This window comes from Rhinolophus sinicus, chromosome 14, assembly GCF_057876585.1.
Source record: "Rhinolophus sinicus isolate RSI-liver-muscle chromosome 14, RSI-T2T, whole genome shotgun sequence".
Taxonomy (NCBI): domain Eukaryota; kingdom Metazoa; phylum Chordata; class Mammalia; order Chiroptera; family Rhinolophidae; genus Rhinolophus; species Rhinolophus sinicus.
In genome coordinates this window covers 149,263,541-149,287,067 of record NC_142514.1, presented here as the reverse complement: position 1 = coordinate 149,287,067, position 23,527 = coordinate 149,263,541, and the positions used below count along the sequence as shown (strand labels likewise).

General features: G+C 44.3%; 1 protein-coding gene across 7 annotated transcripts in view; it reads right to left on the bottom strand.

Moving 5' to 3' along the window:
- TEAD1 (TEA domain transcription factor 1) overlaps nucleotides 1-23,527 on the bottom strand; it is a 255,589-nt gene that overhangs the window by 35,036 nt on the left and 197,026 nt on the right. For all 7 annotated transcript variants that reach the window (XM_074336012.2, XM_074336015.2, XM_074336014.2 and 4 more), the window contains 3 exons: nucleotides 23,136-23,197; nucleotides 22,044-22,168; nucleotides 5,185-5,358 (listed from right to left, as the gene is read on the bottom strand). In XM_074336012.2, coding sequence (XP_074192113.1) covers nucleotides 5,185-5,358; nucleotides 22,044-22,168; nucleotides 23,136-23,197 — 361 coding nt within the window. The remainder of the gene's footprint in view (nucleotides 1-5,184; nucleotides 5,359-22,043; nucleotides 22,169-23,135; nucleotides 23,198-23,527) is intronic.

The following is a 23,527-nucleotide window of genomic DNA, read 5'->3' as shown; positions in this document are numbered from 1 at the left end:
AGCCCGGCACGTGGCTTGGCTAAACAGGAACTTATCAATGGTCATGTTCACACCTGCTGAAAAAGAGAGGCACCCCTGCCCTCCTATTTCTGCAAATCTCTTCTCTTTGTAATTAAATACGGTGCAGAATTAAAATGCACAGGAGTGGATAACAAATAGGCAAGGAGGAAGAGAAAGGAAATAAATAGGGAACTATTACGAGAAGGAAAAGTTAATGAAAACAGAAAAGGCAAAATGCAGAATGAGTCACTGTAAAAAAAATTCTATTACTCTTTTGGCTCAATAATTGTTAAAACCACTGACTGCTCCCTACTGCAGATACAACTGAAGCCTGATTCCTTGTGCTTCCTAATTTTTCTGCCCACCTACGTTTCCTATACAAGTGAAGACCCACCTGCAAAGCACCTGAATGCACATGAACTCAACTGAATGCACCTGGCATGTACCTTGTCGTAATGCTTTCACTCACGAGCCCCCTTTTCTACACGTTCGCTGTCATCTCTGCCTACCTAATACTTGCAGACATAATGATTGGAAGAGGAGGTAACCCCTAACATCTCACTGGTAGGAATGTGAAGTGGTACAATCACCTTGGAAAAGAGTATGGCAGTTTCTTAAAGAGTTAAACGTAGAGTTACCATATGCCCCAGCAATTTCACTCCTAGATAACTATCCAAGAAAAATGAAACCATATGTCCACCCAAAGACTTTAGAGAAGCATTATTCATAGAAGCCTAAAGTCGAAACAATCCACAAGTCTATCAAGTAGTGAACAGAGAAGGAAAATGTGGTATATCCATCCAGTGGGATAGTATTCAGCAATAAAAATGAGCTCACCACTGACTCATGCTACCACACAGACGTACCTCAAAAACGTTATAAGTGAAAGAAGCCAGATGCAAATAACCACACGCCAAATCATTCCATTTACATGAAATGTCCATGAAAGGCAAATCTGTACAGGCAGAAAGTAGGTAAGTAGTTGCCTGGGCTGGGAGCGGGAATAGGGACTGACTGCAAATAGGCACAGGGGGTCTTTTTGGAATCACAGAAATATTCTAAAATTTGGTTGTAGTGACAGTTATACAAGTCTGTACATTTTTCTAAAAACCATTGAATTTTATGAGTAAATTTTATGGTGTGTACATTTTATGGTCCATAAATTACACCTCAATAAGTCTCTTTAAAAAAAATTAAAAAACAGATTTCAGCAGATACACGGCCATTCACAGGGGCCTTCAGATGTCTCACACCATTAACGCATGAGAGGTTATAAGGCTCCCAGGGTAGAGGGGCAGCCACGCTGGCAACCTTGGTTCTGCAATTCATTGATGTTTTGGGGTGCCTGAAACAAGTGGAGTGACCGCTACTTGGCTCACCACCATCCCATTTACCTCAAAGTGTCAACTGGCAAAGAACTGAGGTGTCCAGAGCGTGGCTTACGTGAAGGTACTTCAGGTAGCACTCAGGATTCCTTCAACAGCAAACTCCTGACCTAGTCTAGGCCAACTGAGCCCAGGTTTAACATGGTGGACATTTTGAAAATAGAATTTCAGGAACAATCATATGACCCAATTAATAGCCTGATTTTGACAACCTAGAGGTCTCAGGCACTTTGAGAAAGGAAAAGGGGAGAAGAAAGAAGAGATTGGATAGTGGGTCTCTGTTGAAATATACTGAATTCACATAAAAATAAAAAATCTGCTAAGCAAATTGCTAACACAAAAGATATTTCAAAGAGAGTATTAAACTTATTTAAGAAACACCGATCGGAGACATCTACTGATAACCAAGGATAGATATTCTAAGAGTAATTCACTTTTACATTGGAGGAAGCCAATTATATTTCAAATTTCAGCAAATTGTAAACCTAATAATTCAAATTGTCTTTCTTCATTTAACATAGTTACAACTAAATTTCTTTACAAAGGTTAAGTACTACTAACAACTATACTAAGGAGTGATGTCTTCTATCGTATTCATAGGAGTGCTCAATTTTAATTCTGCAACTCTTAATTCAGTAAACGAATATCTAATTCGGAGTAATTGTTTCTAAATTTGCACATTTCATACTAGGCACCACACTAAACATCTGCAATCTAGACCTCATTATTTGGAGATTCATGACTAAAGGGCCTCATCACTGAAAGCATTTATTAAAATCATCCCAAGCAAAATGGGAAATTTTGGAAGCAAAGCAAAAACAACTTTCTAAGCACTTTCCATTCCACTTTATAGTCAAATAACATGCTAATTATAAAAAAACTTATTATCATTAAAAACCAATGCTGTTTAATTTGGAAGTACTGAAAATGGTTTCTTTTCATCATATCCTATACTTTCTGATTAATTTTAATTAATTTGGGTAGAACAGCCTCTTTTTATAGCCTTCACAATAATGATTCTTATACTTTTTGATCTCAGGATCTGTTTCCAATCTTACAATTTAATGAGGACCTCAAAAAGCTTTTGTTTCTATAGGTTATATCTACCTATATTTGCTGTATTGGAAATTCAAACTGAAAAAATTTTTAAATATTTATCACCTAATTTTGAAAAAATAATAAGCTCATTATAAGTTAACATGTATCTTTTAAAAAAAATTAGACATACTTTTTCAAAAGTAAAAATAAATTAGTGAGAAGGGTAGCATTGTTTATATTTTGCACAACTATTTAATGTGTGGATTAATGGAAATACCTATATTCTCATACCTGCTTCTACATTCAGTTTGTCATGACATGCTTCTTTGGTTGAAGTAAACAAGAAAATCTAGCCTCCCATAAATATGTAACTGGAAAAGTAGAGTATTTTAATAGGCTTTTCAGATAATTGTGGTTATTTTTCTTTGATACTATGCCAAAACTTGACAAGTGAAAGTTGCTCAAAGGTTAGCTGCAGTCTGGATTCTAAAACCATATCAATGAACTTTCATACTCTGATAACATCAAAATCCATTGGCGTATCTTGCACAATCTCAAAAAAAAAATCACATGTTAATATGACCGTGGATCTCATCAGAAAAGTCTTTTACATATTGGGAAGCTGTCAAGTTCACCGACATGTTTGAATACAAGTTTTCCAAAATTCTTATTTTTACTTAAAAGCTCAAATTTTATCTTTGGCAACAAATATTGCCAGTGGTTTTCCTTGATATGGCAGGCAGAGTCACTGCATTCATTTTCACTGTGTACTCTAGGTTCAAGATATAGTAAAATTCATAAAGGACATTCTTGGTGTGATTCGTTCTTTTTTTTTTTTTTTAAACCTGTGTGCATACCAGCCTGATTGAGCTAAGGCTTCAGTAATTTTACCCTATTGCTTCTAAACCACCAGTGTGCATATCAGCAGAGTGCAAAAGGCAAATCATGTCTTAGTGTCATAGTAAAAATAGTTTCAACCTTTTCAACCCACTGAAAGGATACTGAGGAACTGTCTAGGGGTAAGCGGGCCACACTTTGAAAACTGCTGTGTTATCACATAACTGACTCCCAACCACCATTCAAATCACTAGGTGGCAGCCACCAATTTAGAAAGGGGAAATGACTTATTGCTTTTTCTGATTATCCACATGTATTACCCATCCCAAGAACATTAATATAAGTAGAAGGGTATTCCCACATTCAAATTCAATAAGCATGAAAAAAGGAAATTTAGTAACTATACAAGGATGGTAGAAACTAAGCAAACTAAACTTAATAAGTAAACTTCCCTCCAAAGAATTTAAAACCTGAATTTTTCTTTAATTCATCCATTGGTTTCCCCATTTGTTGGGCTTTTTTTGTGTAAGGCACTTGCTTGGTATTGGACACACGGAGAGTCCTCCATTGACGGACCCTGTGGCCAGGGGCCAAAGGATGTGAAACAGCCAGGAAACAGAGCAGAGGCACTAAAATCAAACATGATCCAATTTCAAGTCCCAGATCCCCACCTTAATAGTTCGGTAGCTTGTCGTTTGTAATCTCTGCGTCTCTGTTTCCTTAGTTGGATACGAGGCAAATTCCACTTACCACTGTGAGGACAGGAGGAAATGCATGTAAAGCACGAGTGCAGCTCCCAGCCCCACAGCAGGTATTCAATAAAGAGTTGCCACTGTTATGAATAAGGTCCCCAGAGGCAGCCGGAGTCCAGGGAGGAGTGGGACACACATCCAAATGATTGAGACTCAGCATGGGAACTGATTAACTACAAAACGTGATGGGAGTAAAAGAAAAATCAATGGTCTGCTTAAGTGAGGAAGGTGCTATAATAAAGGAGCCACCATCTCAAGGGAAGGAGAAGTTGGCCTGATGGGAGAGGAAGAGAAGGGGGAAAAGCACATCCAGACACACACAAAAGCTGGGCACACGATGGACAGCAAAGAAAATACCCTGGAACCAGTTCACTTAGGGCCTTTAATGTCATGCTAAGGAGCTCAGATGTTTGGAGCAATTTCCTTTTTATTCTTCTAAAGACTGAGGAATTATAAACACTCAGCGCTAGTAGGTCACCTGGTCTCCTGTTGCATGCCTGGCCTCCCAGTATACACACATTAATACTGACGGCTGCCCTAATGTCTCTGACCCATCAGCAGTCCCCTGGCCCGAGACTGACTAGTGGAGAAGGAAGAGCAAAGTTCCTTTCAGAGGCTGTGAGACGTTAGCAAGCCCCAGCAGCTGGGGAATCTGCACTTATTCTTCTAAAGCACACGTGAGGCACATGCTGGGCAAAGCCATTGTGCGTTCTCTCACATAAAATCTTGAAGCACACAGCTTTATCTTCATCCCAGCCCCATCTTTGCCTCAGGTCCTATGCTCCAGTGGAATTTATAGGTCACTTTACTGAATGGACTGAGAAGAACCAGAAACAGGGTTTAGTGCCCCATGTTTTCCATCATGATTCCAGCCATCTGTGAAGCCTCTCATCATTGCATGAGTGAGCCCTGAAGCCCCAAGTGGCCGCCCATCTCTTGACCTTTGAGATGGGCAGCAAAGGCCACCTAGGTGCATCGTGGGGATGTACCAGAAGGCCAGCATGGGGACAGCCCCTCAGGTGCGAGTCTGTGACCCCTCGGCGATCCCGCAGACGCACATGAGGGTGCAGTCGGTGTGAAGCCACGGCCAGTTGTGCTGCTCCGTCCACACTCATGTAACGGATGCGATCATTCAGACAAAACCACTGAAATCACAGCAAGGTCTTACTCACCCAGAATTTTACGAGGAAGAAGGCATTTTGAGGGCCCTTTCCAAACAGTTCCTTTAAGCCACCTTTCTTTTCAGGAAATTTGTCATAAATCTGACGAATGTCCACTGATTCGAGCAATGGGTCACTGTAAGAATGGTTGGCATGCCCAATGTGCACGAAGAGGTGTTTGTTGTACTGTAAGAAACCAACAGAAACATTCCCATTACAAACCCTTTGATCAACCTGGGACATCCATCTTGAAATGGATAAAGAGCAGTAGTCTTGAAATCCTGGAATTACACCTTGAATAGCCAACGGTCTGTGCCTTTGAAAAAAATGAAGATGTTAAGAAAAGCCATTATAGCTGAGGGTAAAACAGTCAGTTTTTAAAAAAATTAAAGTTGATATATAATATTTTATTAGTTTCAGATGTACAATATAGTGAAACAGTCATTGCCTTTTATTGACAAGGGTATATATTTTCCCAAATGCCTAAAAAAGGCTTTCTGTATACACAGTAGTAAACAATAGCTTAAGTTACCCAACTCCCAAACCAAGAAATAATTCTGTTACCCAGTTTCACCTGACTCAACTGCAAATGACAGCGGTACCCTTTGGAGCCCATTACTTACAGTGTGAGCCCACTAAGTACGTGTGTGGTTAGCTAACATCATCACCCAGAATGCACGTCTCATGCCAGCTCCCCCACCTGCATGGATGCAGCCCACTGAGCAACAGAACCCACATATTTCTTCCAGCAGGAGTAAGAGTGCTGAACCTCTTTCTCACCAGTGCACTTCGTAACCAATCTAAAACTACTCCATAAGGGCTGGTTAATACGTGGTTGTCAGGGCCAAGTTAGAGTCAAGGGCATAGATCCTGGAGAGGATTCATGGTACAGGGCTATGAAGGGCTGGTAACAACACAGACAAACAAACAAACACGGGGTCACTCATTCACACAAAAAGAAAGAAACAACACCACCAGAACCTGGTTAAGACATTTAACTTACGCAGGAAATCCTTTCTTCTCCTTGCTTTGGTATAAGATATGGTAACTGGATCACAAAGGCGTGTGTCCAAACCAGTGGTTCTCACCCAGGCTGCAGCAGAATTACCAAGGAGTATTTAAAAATCACCAGTGCCTGGGCCCCACTCAGGGTAAACTGGAATCCCTGCAGCGAGGGCAAACATTAGTCCTTTTTCATGCTCCTCAGATAAATTCCAATATGCAGCCAAATTTGGGAGCACTAGCCTAGACTCTCTACTCCAGACCTTCCATACCTGCTTCTCTTGCTGCATAGGCCGTAACACCAACCAGATGTGCCCCAGACAAAGATGTCTGGGCTGCCGGGATTCCAGGAAGCTCAGAACCCAATAGGGTTCGTAACCCCATGTCCCTGTTCGCCTAGCAGCCCCTATTCACTTCTCGAGTTTAAACTGGCAATTCTCCAACTAGTGTCCTTCCGATTACTGATCCCATAGGAAATGACAAGTCACAAATAGAAGAAGGCTTGGTCACAGCTGCCTGCCGGGAGTACTGCATACAGGTTAAGGGTATGGGGTCTGGACTCAGCCTGCTCAAGCACAAAACTTTGTGTCCACTGCAAATTAGCTATGACATTGGGCAAGTGCCTTCCCAGTCTCTAAGATGGGGACAACGATGGCCTCTCTTTCCCAGGGTTGCTATCGGGGTTAAATGAGACACTGCTTACGAAGAGCTTACTAGAACTCCTATCCAACAAACAGCAAACTCTCACTAAATGGTAGCTATCATTTCTTTTTATCAAGCTCTCTTGTTTGACAGTCACAGTGTAGACTAGCATATTAAAAGCACTGTGGTAAAGAAACATTTTTTAACTTTGTATAACCCAAAGTTGCCCAAACTCATTTGATCACAAAACCCTGTAAAAATATCCTGAGGATGTGCTAGTTTACATCTGTGACCTGCTGTGGATCTCTGGCTGCGATGCCCAAGGGCACAAGGCCCACCCCTTCACAAGATGCCAGCTGCCCGCAGTGTTACACACACGGGGTGTGGCCAGGGCCTGGCTAAGCCCCTCTCCTGTCCAAAATCAGAGCGATGGACAGCTTCACCACGGCTTCAAAATCCCTCAAAGGTATCAGGTGAAATGACAAAAAAGGGACCCTCTCAAGCTCTGACACGCACCCAGCCTGTTTCAGCTATCTAGTGGCTTTCAGATAGGACTGAGACTGGAAACGACTACGAAAGAACACAGTATGTCGGGGCTGGAAGAGAATGAAAAAGAAAATTAAATAACGAAAAGCCATTGCTGCGCTAGGGAGGTGTGGTTATGGGGTGGGGTCGGGTGGCGTGCCTTTGATCACTTTGTACATTTTCTCCAGTGCTGTCACATCCTCTTTTCAATTACAAGTAAACAAAAGCCCACAGAAACGTATGAGGCACTACTGCTAAGGAGCTTGCAGTCTCATCAGTGGCTAAAAGGAGAAAAAAAAAAACCAGGCAAAGTTGGGGGCACAGACTCTGGGGAAAGGCGACGTGAGATGAGAAGATGCATGAGGGTGTCGTGCCTCGTGTCTGGCTGCTCTGTTCACTCTCTGGTCACCCACCATGACAGGAGCTCAGGCAAAAGCCCCTTCAGTATCCAGACCAACTGGCCATCTGTATGTCTACCCCCCAACCCTTACTAATAACCTCTGCTTGCAGCAAGCTCCCAGCCCTACCCATTTGTCATTACTTGTGCCAGCTGTGGACAGTGAGTGTATAGGAAAGAATGGAACATAAGCAGAGCCTTGGGGACATCTGTGAATGGGACCTGAGTCAGGTGAGCACCAAGTTCTCAGCTCTTCTGCCTCCCCAGCCACTCACAGGTCAGAGCAGAGCCAGCGTGAAGTTAACAAGCAATGAGACTTAAGTCTTTCTACTCTCGACATCGAAAGGTCCTGGCAAGGTACTGTTGGAACTCAAGGATGACAACCCAGACTGCTACATGTCAAGAGGTCAGGAAAACGCACAGAGGGTAGAAGTAGCCACACTTCAATGGGAACCATGAAGACACAGCTGCAAAGCAAGGTGTTGAGTGCAAAGCCCTAAAACTCTGGAGCCAGATAAAAACCTGAAATCTTTTCCTCCTCTGGACAATGGGGATACAATATACCTGCACTACAGAATACATCTGAGGATGGAAGGAAATAACGCACAGAAGATGCTTGGCATAGGGCCTAGCATATAAGAAGTGCTCAATAAGTTGTAGCTGCTGAGGCTACTAATGTGCTGGTGTATTACTATGCGAGATTAACTAGATCCTGGGGCAGGAGCAGAATAACGTTTCTGCTTCAGCTATCCCTTCTGCCTAGCAAAGAAAAAAAATAAACACAAGTAAGCCCAGAGACGGGAGCAGGTGTGAAGTTGAGTGACTGTTCAGATCCATGATTATGGCCCATCCATGACAGGCTCGGGGTGTGGGCCTCTCACCTGCGCCTGATGGACGGAAAAGAACTTCCATCCATTCAGTGTTATGTTCAGCGTGCTTTCTCTACATGTGCCTGAGGTAATCCTTGCCTCACAACGACACTGTACGTGGGTTTTATTAGAATCATTTATAGATGAGGAAATAGATGCTTCAAGATGAACGGACTTGCCTGAGGTCACACATCTCGGAATAGTCGTGGAGTTAAGAATAAAACTTGGATCTGTTAGGGCCCCCGCCTATGCATTTGCTGCAAATATCAACCACACAGTCTCCCAGCAGAAAATGCCTGGACCCTTCTAATGCAGATCTACTTTTTCTGTAAGTTGATTTGAGAAAAAAGGAAGAAGCCAAATAGAGATTTTAAAACTCTAAGATGTTAAATTAGAATTTGGGACAAACATCAATCATGATTCACAGATACATCAGATAGAGCCTTCAAACGTTTCTATTTTGAGGAAATTACCTTTGTCCCAAGTGGCTCAAGTGAACTGAGATGGGGCACACTGTCTTTGCCAAAGGAAATCGGGCCCTGCCTCTCCAAGGCTGGTGACTTTAAACCCAACCCTGACTGCTGGCATCTGAGTGGCTTTATTCCTGCCAAGAGGTGACTCTGTTTCTAAGAATACAAAAGACTAAAGAAGGTGTCCTGGAGACCATAGTAGTGAGACAAACAGATGTCCTTCTCCCCTTAATTCAACCTAGATAGGTCAGGAGTCCCTTTGCCCCCAAATCCAGAAAGCTGAAAAGAAACAAAATCTACCTGACATGTTTGGGTTCAAGTGTTAATGAAATTAAAAATCAAAAAACCACTTGGTGAGGCTCTAACTACAACTTCCCATCCTACCAGTTCTCCTTCTAAAGAGAGAAGGCTAGGGTGGATTCTTTACTTACCTCCCTCCTTCCCAAATAAATCCCATTTTCTTTCCAGCAGTGGTGGTTTTCCCAAAACGGAAGGCAAAACACAAAACCAAGAAAAAAAGGGTAATTCTATTCTATAAGGCAGAAAACAAATATTTGCAAAAAAAAACACCAAACCCCCAAATATTTGGGGTAATATATCAGCAGAAATAGGGTGAATGTCAATGAGTCATGTATTCGTACTAAAAGCCCAAGGCAATTTCCTCAATATCTAAAATAGGGGTTAACACTGGCTTCCATTCATTTACAAAGGCACTCAGTAGATATGTTGATTATCAAGAAATCAATGACAACAACACAAAAGGTACTCACTGTGCTTATTTCTCTTATACATTTCAGAACAAACCAGCACACCTGGCACTGTGCTACGTACAGGGAATCCATGAGCTAATAGTACAAAGCCCCTCTCTTCATAGGCCCTACAGAGGGACTGTATGGAGCTAGCTCACTGCCTCTAGAGTCAGAATCATTTGTTTGCCCATATATAAACATACATGTTCTCAAAGATTCCTATAGAGAAGACTGGGACTAAAGACAGTCAAAATCCTCACTTTTGCATATCACATGACTTAAACCAGCATTTACCTGCTTTTCCGTATGGATGACTTTGTTCTCCAGCATTACACATGCAGTGTTACTCATTAGCAAGGAGAACATCTGTGGAACTCACCTTGGAAATGTGAATCAAGTTACACAAGTTGAAGGTAGCAACTGTGACGAAAACCAGGTTATCCATCACACGTGAGATGTGTAAGATTTCAGAAAACTGACCTTCCTTTCAACTATTCTCAGGTAACCACAAGAGCATACGTTCATGAAATGACGAAGTAAATAAAAAAAGAAAAAGCTGGGGCCCTAACTGAGGAGACAGAGGAACACACTGACCAACAGCTGGGCTGCTGACCTGGAGAGCAGCCAGTGCGGAGTGGGCAAGGAGCTGCAGAGCTCCTGGAGGAATGTCACCAACAGACCTGAGAGAGTCCCTGCCTTATGTGACCACCTGGAGGAGAGTTTGAGAATTCTGTTAGAAATTTTGAGGATGAATTTGTGTAATGTGAAAACTGAACAAATAAAATAAGAGGCAATCACAACCCTACAAAAAACAAATGGCACAATCAAGAAATCGTTCTAATAGATCACACATTAACCACACTGTGTGCAAAACTTACACTGGTTTGCAATATAAACACTGAATGTTAAACCAAAAATTGTGACATAACCACATTGGGAGGGTTACAAGTAAAAGGGGTGGGGGACAAGTGCTAAATTTAGAGTTAACTCCTGAGTTTCCATAGTAAGAAATAAAAAAAAAAAGTCTAAAATTGATGGATAGAGATATATTAGCATGTAATTTAGAAATACAGAGATAACACATGAAGAAACGGCTGATGGGCTGTAAGCAGCTGTCCCTTAGAAGCTGGGAGATGGGGAAACTTGGGGCAGTGGCCTGCTGCTTTTCTATAGGCCATGAATGCGGTTCAACTTTGCTTATATGTAAAGCAGGTTTATTACTTTATTAAATGAAATAGACAGCCAATCAAAACCTATCATGAAACATCATGGAGTTTTTTGAGGCAGGGAAAGAACTCTAAAGGGAACAAAAATATTAAGAGTCGTGCTTCAGGATGTTTATCGAGGTTGGCTACCAGTTCCCTGGACTCAAAAGGCACTTGGTCAGATCACAGAGCCTTCCTACAGCTCAAATACTCAGGACAACCACGCAGAAGCTGGGATCCCTGTCTGCCTGTAGGGCTCACCAGAAAGACCAATGTTACACCGGCAAAATCCTGTCTGGATCAAAACATCCCACCACTCAGCAGCACCGGACATGATCTTAGTATGCTGACTTCTATTTTGACTTGGAGAAATGCACATTTTCTCCTTTTGTTGCTGTAATTCCTCCAGTTCTTCTTCACAGCAGGGACAAAGGTGAATGTAATCCTAAAAACTCAACAAAGTTACTTGCAAAGGGTTATTTAGTTACCCTCGGGATTTCACATTTCCTCCACCCCCAAAGCTGTTCTAAGAGGTTCCTTTTTCTCCTAGTCCCTGGCTTTCCTTCTCTCTGCCGTTGAGGGAGTAGGGCTGAGCTGTCTGGACTCGGGAGTCAGACGGGTCTGGTCTAAAGCCTGGCGATGGCACCACTGCCTCGCTGAGCCATCCAGGATGGGCGATTCTAGCCCTCTCTGCTGCAGTTTCCATATCCATAATGCTGGGATAACAATAATAATGCTTACATCAAAGGAGTGTCACGAGGATTAAATGAGATAATGCATAGGAAATATATAATGCTGTGCCGAGCACGTAGTTTATTATTACTATTATTTTCCCAACTAATGTTTCTTTTCTTCAGATGAGATCATTTGAAACTAAGACTATCCCTCTGACAGCAACAAAATGGAAATACTAAAATTTAATGCAGAAATTAAGAGAAGAAAATTTCAGAAACATTAGGGTGATTCCTATGGTTCCGACACTGCCATTAGCTACTGTAAACTAGGGTGGCTGAGGTGGGGGCACACGGGGCGTGGAGTGATCTGGCCCCTGCTCTTCCCTTACGCTCATCAGAGTCCACTCTGAAGCATGGGAGACTGTGCTTGCAAGTGGGGCTGGGGAGCCTGGGACGGTGCCATCATCACAGATGAGACAAACCAGAATAACACAACTCCCACTGAGGGTTTATTTTCTTTGTTTCTTCTCTCTCTCTCTGTCTCTCTTCCTCTCCCTTTCCCTCGCTCTCTCTTTTTGAAAGGACTGCCAATGCATTGTCCTCCAGAGACCTCTGATGAGGCAGCTCACTTTTTGTGGAAAAGGAAGGAAAAGCCCTATAAATCTGCTGGTTCTTTGGCATCAGGGCAGCTCCCTCGAACACTGCATTACACTGTCTGGCCTGAAGATGGCGGTCTTTTCCTAAATTTATTCCAAAAATTCCAGGTATTTGAAGAACGTAGTTAAAACCTTGAAAAATGACTGCTGTCATATAATACCAAGAAAAAATTATAATCCACTTAGGAATTTAAAGAAACCAAGACAAATCACTCATGTCAAGGGATGATAATGTACAAGTTGGAACACAACAAGGACAAATCACCTACATTGGCTTCCTGTCATGCTCCTGCCAGGACTCTTGGTCCAGACACCCCCAAGGCAGTCTGGGCAACCTGTCATGACCCCTAGTCCCTGCAGGGTGGGGAGTGACTGCGGGGCTGAGCTAAGGAGAGTGACCTGCATGGGAAGGGCTTGCCTGGGCTCCTGCCCCAGCACCAGCCCTGTCCTGGCTATTTAGCCCCAGTGCCACTTCATTTCTTCCCTGTGCTCTTTCCAAAAGAAACATCACTGAAAACAAGAAACTAGGAGCAAGTCAGTCTTTCCTTCCCAGATCTCACACCAGGATGCACTGCCCTCACCCCCACCTCTCACCTCCACCATCATCTCCACAGAGGGGCTGCTGTTAGAAAGAAGTGCAACGTCCCCACAGAAGTGCAGCTGTAAGGAAGAGCCCACTGTGAGTGCGGGGACAGCAACCAGGAAGGCAGGCGGGTGTGGTGCTGACCTGCCAAGGAAAGCAGATGGAGCCTGGCTGGGGCCTCTGTGAAATATCTATAAAACCCAGATTTCCAGATGCTTTCAATTGCCTCATCCCCAAGTGGTAATGAAGAGGGTGAGTGTCCAGAGCAGCTCAGATGCTGAGAATAAACCACCCACTATTATTGTGAGAGGTGCTCGTATGAGCTGACACGACAGCTCAGCAGTCATACAGGACAGGGTGGGAAAACCACGCATACCACAGTGCAACGTCGCCTCCATCACTGGAAGGCACTTATCTCCCGTGTCTCACTGGAAGGCCACACTGGGTAAAATGTATGAGAAAAACCTGGGAGAAACAAACACTGGATATAGCCAGCCATCAGGCCAGCTGTAGCCTTCCTCTGAGAACCGGGAGGGCAAGTGTGCTTTCTGATCATTTATTCTAAGCATGGGATGCAGACATTAACAACACATGGGTTAAAATCCAGGCTCTGCTGGTTTTGAGCTGTGTGGCCTGAGGCAAGCTGCTTAACTATGTGGGCCCTGGCTTCCTCCTCTGAACATAGGGATGACACCTGGTCTGCTCATCTCTAGGGTTCAATGTGAAGGTCAAATGAAACAGTAAACATGCCAGTTCTGTGTGAGCCACAGGGAACTGCACAGATGCAGGTTTGCAGGTTTACTATTAATGAGATCCACACACACGCCATGAGCTGGAGTAGAGGACAGAAACCAGATGTGCCCAAACAGTCATTTCCCATAAATATAGGACCCCACCATGAGATGTAGCGACCACCTCAGCAGCCACTGCAGGGCTTGGAAACTTCTCCAGAGGAAACTTGTCCTTCCCCATCCAGTCCAAGATACAGGCAAGGACCCTGCTGGCAATCTGGAACTTGAACCTTGCTTCTGACCTTATTTCCTTATTTCTCCAACCTACTCCCCATTCAAACCATCTGCCCTGGTTTCTGCCAGAGGTCTCATGCATGTCACTTTTCCTTAGAGTGACGCTGGTCACATTTTCCAAACCAAAGTGAGGATTTGTGGTTTAACAAAAGAATTTTAGCTGACCTGTGCATTTAGGCCTTTGAAAGAAGCTATAAAGATACGAAGATTAAATCATCCTTGGGCCTACATCTGACCAATTGCCTTTATGGAAAACAATAAGGTTATCTGCAGGATCTATATGCAGAACTTCAGTGCAGGCTCCCTGTCATGCGGGGGACCCTGCTCGCTGCGCCATTTATCTTGTGGGTTGGCCTACAGGGTCTCTGCTCCTGCTTCCCACATAAGAACGTACGATATGGCTAGGCCAAAAAGGAACACCCATGGAGCCATAGATAGGGGAGTCATACCACTATAGTCTCACTGGAGGCAGGATCCACCCGACCTGCAACCTGCTGTCTGCTTCTCTGCCTGCCAACCAACCGACTGACCAACCAGCACAGCCACGGCAGTTATATTAGTGGTTAATGGCTAACTGGTTACAGCTGACGGCCAACTAGTCGCAGCTGATGGCCATCTACTACCCAAGTCAGCACCTTTCCACGTGAAGCCGAGAGCCTGGAAACTGCTCTCTGGGACTCTGTGCCCACACTCCCCTAGAGGGGAGAACTTGGGGCTCCTTCAGGCGGTGAAGATTGATGACATACTCCCACATATCCAGGAGGTTCCATGCTTTCCACTGTTCTAGCCAATTAGAAATAGAGACCAGGACATTCCATGCGGCAAAATCCCTTGCCTCCTGGCTGAGAAGTTGCCATCACCCAAGCCTGGGCACCCTTCAGGAATTCTCTCCTCCCATGTAACCCAAGCCAAGTGTCTTTGGTTTGCTCTTTCTACAAATGTCCTAATCACCTTCCTTCACTGGCTGCCCCCTGTGAGCTGATAACAAGCCCTGGCCTCTTCACTTCTCGGGATGGTATTAGGTTGGTGAGAAAGTAATTGTGGTTTTTGCAATTATTTTTAACCTTTTAAACCGCGATTACTTTTGCACCAAACTAATACATAAGTATCATTCTCTGTGAGATTAATACATGGGAAAGCACTTGGTACATGGGAAGATCTCCCTAAATATTGGTTATTGTTGCAACCTTCCCCAAATTCCTCAAACCATGGGCTCTGGATTCAGACAAAGTTCAAATATGCAACCCCACCATCTATGAGCTGGGTGCTGGGCTATTACTTAAACTCTCTGAGTGTCTCTGTTTCCAATATTCATGTCAACAGGTTTCTTTTGAGGACAAAAAAAGAAATAGCATTATCACAAAGGCAATCGTGATTCCTTCTACGTTCCATGACTCTTCCAATTATACCATCCTCGCTTTCAAAAACTCAGTCATTTGCATTATCCTCTTCCTTCTACAAGTAATTATTCCCCATCACCTTTTGATGTCATCCACACAACGTCTCTCCCCTCTGACATTCACTATTTTCTGTCCCCTCGGCCACTGCCTGTGCCCTGGTTTGGTCCCTGTCACCCATTTCCTGGACCAGTAACGTTCCCCTACCACCAGCCCGTTCTCTAACCTGCCAGTCATCATCTGCTGACACACACGTCAGATCCCATCTCTTTAAAAAGGGGGTTAAGGTGGGAGAATATATGTTCGTATTCTGCTTTGCATGTATTAAGATCTCTGGAAAGATTCACAAGAAACCAGTTCCTTACTTGGGGTGGAATAGGAATTAGAAGGAAGAGAAGTCTCCCTCCATTTGTTTAAGACTTTTGACCACGTATGAATTTACTACCTACTCAAAAAAAAAATTTTTTTTTTAATTTAAAAACATTTTCTGGCTCCCACCTGAGTTTCAATAGTGTTGAAATCACCTGCTGTGCAGAACCTCCCAAGCCAAATCCTTTCCGTCTGTCTGGCTGTATTTCCTGCTACATTCCCACAAGGCACTCTGGTTCAAAAACATTTGTGGCGTACTTAACAGGTTCAGGGATGTAGCTAACTGTAGTTGCCACAGTCATACAGTGAGACTAGTCCTATTGTGTCCCCTGGACTGACTGAAGGTGGGGCCGTGATGTCATTTGCCCCGAATCTCACATCACTGGTAAGAATTCAGGTATCAGCCTCCTCATTCCATGAGAATGAACATGTTGTCACAAGAGCACGAGGAGAGAGAAGTTCTCAAGTCGAGGTGGGAGCATTCCTTGCTTCTCTTGTGCCTTGCCCCAAACCTGGAGAAGACTCCCAGAACCACAGGTCGGAAAAGCAGCTCAGAGAAAACCCAGCCCAATGCTCTCCCCAGGGTGAAGGACCTTGCACATCCAGCCTGTGATTGGGGAGCTCATACTTTGGAAGGCAGTTGCTTTTATGTTTAAGTAATTTTTTGTGTCTTCAAAACTACAGTGAAGTGGTTAAAAATACAGAGTGGAGCCCAACCTTGGCACAGCCACGTCCTGGCTGCGGGTCTTGATAAATGTGCCTTTGTGTCTCGGAGCCTCCGTTCCTTCATTGATAGACGGGACATAAGAACAGTACCTGTGTCAACACGCTGGGCACGCCGTGCTTATAACCCCGCTCAGGAAGAGCTAGTGGTGGTCAGTGTTGCTCTCACACATAAAGGTGTTTCTTAGGACGTGAGTGTGCTTTCCCTGTTCTCGTTTGTTCCTGTACCACACTGTGGAACTTTTCTTCTTCAGCGAGACAGTGCTTTTTCAAAACCTAAAGAGACAATGTCCTTGTCCCTCTCTCGCCATCCCAAAGCTCTCCCTTCTCTGGCCGTGTGACTCCGACCTCGCGAAACCCTCACACTCTTTCTGCACATAGTCCCCCTTGTTCTGCCGTCCAGACCACGACAACATCAAACAGACAACCTTGTGCCGGGGAAGTCTGAACAGGCAGGGGTTTGCCAGCTGTGGAGCAGGATGTGGCTGGGCTGAGCTGGGGACGAAGGGGGGCGGCTGGAGGAACCTGCCGTGTCCCAGGGTGGGGTAGAGGAATTCCGCTGGGCTTTATCAGGAAAACCACTCCCCATGCACGCACAGGCTCCCGCTTACAGCTCACCAAGACCAGGCTGTCATCTGTCTAATGCGGCAGCTGCCTCACGCAGTCTCCAGGAACTGGGCCCTGATTAGGGGCAAGGCACTTGTAAATAGCCCACCATGAGTGGAGGATCTTATACTTAACATTTGAAGTCCTTTGATATGCAACACTGAAATCATGTAGAAAGTGTGTTTTCAAGCAGTACTAACCACTTCTAAAACAGTCTTAGTTTTTTAGATCTTCCTTTCTTCACCCTCTGTTGTTTTTCTCTTAGCTTCTAGCAGAGCCAAAGGTAACAGAGAGGAACTGACTTGCTGGTTCTCCACCAATATAAACAACCACCGACTTGGGGAAATGTTGCCATCTGGTTGATACACGATGCAGAGCCAGCAGGGGGCGCACATCCCCCGGAGTGTTCAGCCTTCAGCTCCTCAGTGATGACAGCCCGCTGTAGACTACAGAACAGGCTACTCACTGGGTACAAATGGACCACAATCTTTGGTTACAATCTCAGGATGTGGAATCAGCAGACAGACCTGGATCTGAATCCTATTTCCAACAGCAGCTGGCTGCCTACCACTGGGCCGGCTACGTCAGAGGATTAAATAAGATAAGATACGGCTATCACTACTATTACGGCTGCTGGTAATACTAGTGCTAAGGGTGGCAGAGTCATGACGGAGTCTTTAGTGGTGGCAATGATGACCTATGTGGTCAACTTAAGAGAGAATTTCCAGAACAGTGGTAACTAACGGAGACCACCCTAGACTGAAGACTCGGCAAACGGGGTTCTCCTCTTCGCTTTGCTGCTCCCCAAGCATCCTTTGCGCCTTATCTCCTGTTGGGAGATAGCACACCAGAGAGTTCAAACCTAGCACAGCCATTGATTAGCTGCAAGACATCAATCTCTCCAAACCTCTACTATAGAATGGACTAGAATGATGTACCTTATAGGGCTGTGATGAGGATAAAAGAAATCACTAACGACAAATGGGAAGCACTGCACCCACCTCATTAATGTGTTTCATTTTTGCCACCACTATCTATAACCCCATGATTCCAATACGCCTAAGCCATTACAAAGAAGTAGGGGGAAATGTGCGTGCATGCTTGTATGTAGACAAAGATCTAGTGAATCCAAACGTGAATTCTAGTGACTTCACAAAGGTGACTCTGTTTAGGGACCCTGGATTATGATTCACTTTGTTGGCTTCCTTATCAAATGAACATGCTAATATTCGATGTTAAGTTTTACGTATAGCATATCCACATTTGTTTAAACATACCAGACACATTTATTTTAGATGACTTTAAATCTTCCTATAATTGGAACAAAAATAGAGTAAAATTAAAGTCGGAGAAGCCATGAAAAGTCTTAGAGCCAAAGAACCCACTCTCATGCTACAAATTTTTCAGTGTGACACTACGTTGGTCTTGAAGTGCCATTACACCTTCATTGTAATAGCACTTTGTGTTTGCAAAACACAGAATATATTATATAATTTGGGAAACTGGTGCTTGAGACATTGTCAAAATGCTTTAAATAATTTTGTTAATTCTTCCCCATTTCAATTAATCAATCACCTTTTTTTTCCCCATCAAGGATCTGCTGCTTCCTCTAGCACAAGAACCATAGTTCAAGCACTCACATTTCCACTAAAATCAAATACATGTGCTATTCACAATCTGCCATGAATTCATTTCTATACATTAAACTCATTTGCATATTATTGCAAAATAATGATTTGTAACAGGACTAGTAGAAGTGACATTAACAAGTGAGACTGACGTTATGATTTAGTAAAACAATTTCACAATAGTGGTACAGCTTTAGCTGGCATTATCTGATACACATCATTTAAAGTCATAATACACAAGCCAGAAACATAAATATATATATTATTTTCTGAAATTATACTTTTAAAATCTAAAGAGCAAGTAATTTTCAACTGTGAAGAAGGATCCTTATTCCATATTAGCCCTTAACATTACCTCACATTCTGCGCGTGTATGTATGTGTGTGTACTTGTTTGGCTGGTTATTGCTTGTTTTCTGTACTAGGATGGAGGCTCATGAAAATAAGGACTTAGTTTCCTTTGCTGTTGAATCCCTAACACCTGAAACAGTGGCTGGCATGTAGTGTTTAAAAAATACTTGTTGAATGAATTCTAATTTCTCTCAGCCCCAACTCGTGCCCTCTAAAATATAATTATTTTTTCAAGAGGCCCAAGGGTGTTGACTCCCTCCAGGCCTCCCATTTATTTCAGGACCGTTGACGTCACGTGTTGGAGTCCAATCTATTGAGCCAAGCCTTTTCATTCATCAGGAAAAGGCCAAATCCAGTTGAACCGCTCAGACTATTATGTGTAATCCTGAACATACATGAAACGTTATCTCTGGACTCTATTCCAAGGACTTGGTGGGCTCTGCCTTTAGAACTATCTACCAACTTTCACTTACTGCTTTCATACCCCAGAGTCATAAACTTCTGGAATGTTCTCTCTTCTTCCCATGACCATATCAACCCTCTGCCTCTCAGAGTAAGGGTTACTCCTCAAGGAAGCCTATCTGTTCCCTATTAATCACAGCATTCGATATTCTTCCTTCCTAACAGTCACCACACTTTGCAGTGACCTCTTGTGTGATTACTGTTTCAAGTATGTCTCCTCAGTAGCCGTGACACTCCATAAGGGCGGAGACTGGCTGCGTGTCCCGTACGAGGCCCCTCCTCCGTGTGGCACCTGGCACGTGCAGGTGCTCATGAATGATTATGGAATGGACTAAACGAGTCTATCAGTGATTCACAGTGTGAAGCCCAACAACCACGAACAACAACAGAAAGAACTGGCATCCTGGGTCCCGCTGGTCCTTCACTGAAGAGGGCAGTCACACTGAGGGGCTGTCATGAGCTTTTAAAATAAAAAAAATATTTTTTTCTAACAGTGATAAAATATTCTAATCTTTTAACCAGGGAAACAACGGCCATCTTGGGAATTTTGCTTCCCAGTGCCTTGGAGTTCTAGTCCTAGAAAAAAATTAAAAACTCGTATACAAGCAAAGAGAGATTTGTTCACACAGGAGATAGGCAGACTGAATATACGGTTTAAGAGACCTTTGTAATTGGTGGTGGTTTGCAGTAATATAAAAAAGTATATTGAAACAGAAGATTTGGGCTCCTAGCCCCTACGCTTATTGGCTAAATATCTTGGGTAAGCCATTAATGTGTCTGGGCCTCAGTTTCCTCACCTGTTAAATGGGGAAAACAGAATCTACCTCATGGCACGATGAGGACAGAATGAAATGATCAATGATAAAGTACTCTGTAGGCAATGAGGTGTTACACAAACGAGTTATGAAAAGCAGAAGCATCATCTAGGCCAAAGCAAAGCCTTCAGCCAAAGAATCATCTATACTTCCCAGAAAGAAGTAGCAGCCTAGAATCAAAAAGTAATCTTATTTATTTCAGTGCCCCCACAGATAGGGATTTAAGCCATCACCACCACCCTTCCTGTAAAACCACTTAGCCACTTGAGAAAAGAGTGATCCAGTTGGCCTTCTCTTCCCTGTTTTCTTTCTTTCTTTCTTTTTTGAGGTAAAAGCATTATTATTTTATTTTTCCTCGTTTTTATGAAATTCCTTATTTTCAATAACCTAATTTTCCTATACCTGCCGTGATGGACCCAATCACTGACTTTACATCTCTTTCTTCAGTTTTCCCCCTCATTTTGGAGCAGGCTCTATTTTTGTACCAGCTCCCAGGGTTCACAATTCATAGACAGAAATGTCAGTGGGTTACCCTGGACTCCCCTGAGTCTCCGCTGTGGTGATGGCTGGTGGAAGCCCCTCTGCCCATCCTATCATCACAGGCTTTCCACTGACGTCATGTACAAATACTCCCTCGGGAGGTCACCTGCCATTGTTCAGTATCAGAGTTTAAACACACCGGATACATTTATTTACGACAGATGGTGAATTCATTCATGCCACTTTCTCCTGATTAAGAGAATGATAGCAAAGCAGCAGACACACAGAGAGCCTGGAACCTATGTGCTTTGGGGGGCCCTGGAGATGAGCCGGGTGGATGAGACAACATAGAAAGGAGTTGGTGAAGATCCCAAAGACAAATTCACGATTTCTTCCATTTTTGCCTTGGGCTCACCCACACACAGACGCAGTGCTCATACTCACAGCCAGAGAGGGAGAGTGAGGAAAGGGTCTTGAGCTGGCTGGGTGGGAAAGAAGGGGAGGCTCACATGTGTATGAGGAAAGCTGGGCCTGGCTGAGAAACAATGGGATGATGGGCACTTGATGGGGTGGGGAAGACAACACACAGAGTCCAGATGCCAACCTTACTGGCATTTATGATATTATAGTGCATCGCCTTCTATGTCAAACTGTTAAAAGTACCATCTTGTTACTTGTCCTTAAGAAGATAACGCCTTGCTATCTTGAGAAAACACAGACTTGGAAAGGCAGTATAGAATAAGGGCTAAATGTTTAGGCTTGAGTTTTAAAGACATGAGTCTGAATCTCTAATCCATCAGCTATTAACTGTGTGACTTTAGGGAAATTACTTAACCTCTCTGTTTCCTCATCTATCAGACAACGCCTACCCTTACAAGGTTTTGGTGAGGATCAAACGTGATTGTATACATAAATAGCTCTGCCTTGTACCAGCCATGTGGCAAGGCTCCATAAATGTTAAATTTTACCCAATGTGAAAGCCTAGTAAGGCCCTTCCCTTCAGCTCCAGAACTTCCTGGAGATTCAGGTCCAGAGCATCCATAACCTTTCCCCTCTGAAGTTCTACAGACATGCCAATGGAAATACCTTTTCACGTCATTGAAAGGCTGCTTGGCTATTCCTCCCCAGATCTGTGTTCACACAGGTTATTTGTCGGGCACTGAGGGCAGGGTAAAGGAGTGTGAAGGTGAACAGCGATGGAAGCAAATTCTGGATTCGAGGCACACCTGTCTGAGCACACTCACCGAGTCTGGGTCTCGCTGCTGTTCGAGGAAAGCGGAGAATTCCACCAGGCGAAGTTTGGTTGTGCCAATGGAGCGGCCCTGCCAGGCAGGGACTGAGGGAGCTGGGGCTGACGCAGGCTCAAAACCTGAAAGACCAATCGTCATCTTTAATGCTGGCCACCCGCCTTCCCTTGAGCCACAGGCCAGTACTGGGGCAGGGCCTACAAAATGGACGACCCAGGAGGAAAGGCCAACAGTCTGTTCCACCCATGTCTAGGGGTAGAACTAAGTTAGGCAATGGAGAAATTCTGGCCAAGGATCCCAGAGGCAGTGGCCCAGAGAAGCACAATGCATGTGGCTCCTCACAAAGCCAACTTCAGCTCAGGTTATGGGCTGTGGCATGAGGACACCTAAGCCTGGACAAAGGGGCTGAGCTGGGGATCAAGGCGAGAGGGACTGAAGAGTAGAAATGAAAGCTTGCAAAGATCTCCTGTGAGACTGGCACATGCTGGACTATTCTTGTGTTCATCCCCCTCCTTTCTTAAGACTGAAGTCACCAGCACTATAGAATATTCTCCCAGAACGCTCCACGGTATTAGAGCAGAGCATTTTCAGTTTGTGCCCTACAGCAGAGAGCAGCTCCACCACGTAAATGCTATGTGCATATGTGTGTGGCGGGGAGGGCTGGACAAATTCATGATGTCTAGTTTGCGCTCTCATGGAAGCTCTCCTGTAAAGAAAGGGTAGTGGGAATTGAGACCTATTTATCTAAGAAAGGGTGAAAAACCCTATCTGCCCTCAGGACTGGGATTGCCCAATTCAGCTGTTAATGATGAGGAAGGAACCACAGCCACTTCCCCTTCCAAGGATGACACAGGGTACTAAGTGAAAGTGCTCAGCTTCCTGTTTCCTTAAAAACCCATCTGAAGAGCTGTCAGGAGGTGACCGAGAGAAATGAGGGACCTGGGAGGGGACACACGTGTGACCTTCCTGAGCTCCAGGCTAACCCTGCCTTACAGAAGGTGGGGGCAAGGAGGGGTGTACATGGCTCTGCAAGTCAGGGGGGACATGTGGCTGTGGAACAACAGGAGAGGGAGCCCCACAGAGACTCACCTGGAATGGGGGCTGTGACCGCTGGCTGAATGGGGTAGGCCTGCTGCACGAAGGGCTTGACACTGGGGACAGAAGGATGGAGAGAGTTAGGAACAAAGACTGGAGCAGCAGCTACTCCCCAGGCCTGGCTGTGGCCTCTCGGGGCTAGGGACCAAACCTGGGGTCCTTCCCACTGTGAGGTTCCCTGCCTGCAGGTGGGAGCACAGCCCAGGCAGAGCTCCGCCAAGACAGAAACAGTTACTGTTTCCAATGGAGGCGGGCCAGAGGGTGCTGAGGACTAAACCACCACGCCTCACGCCAGTTCCATGGGACAAGCTAGCCATCTACCTCTTCACCTCTCTTCTTGTCCCTGCAGAGACTAAAGTCAGTGGTCACCATTTCCAGGCAAGGTT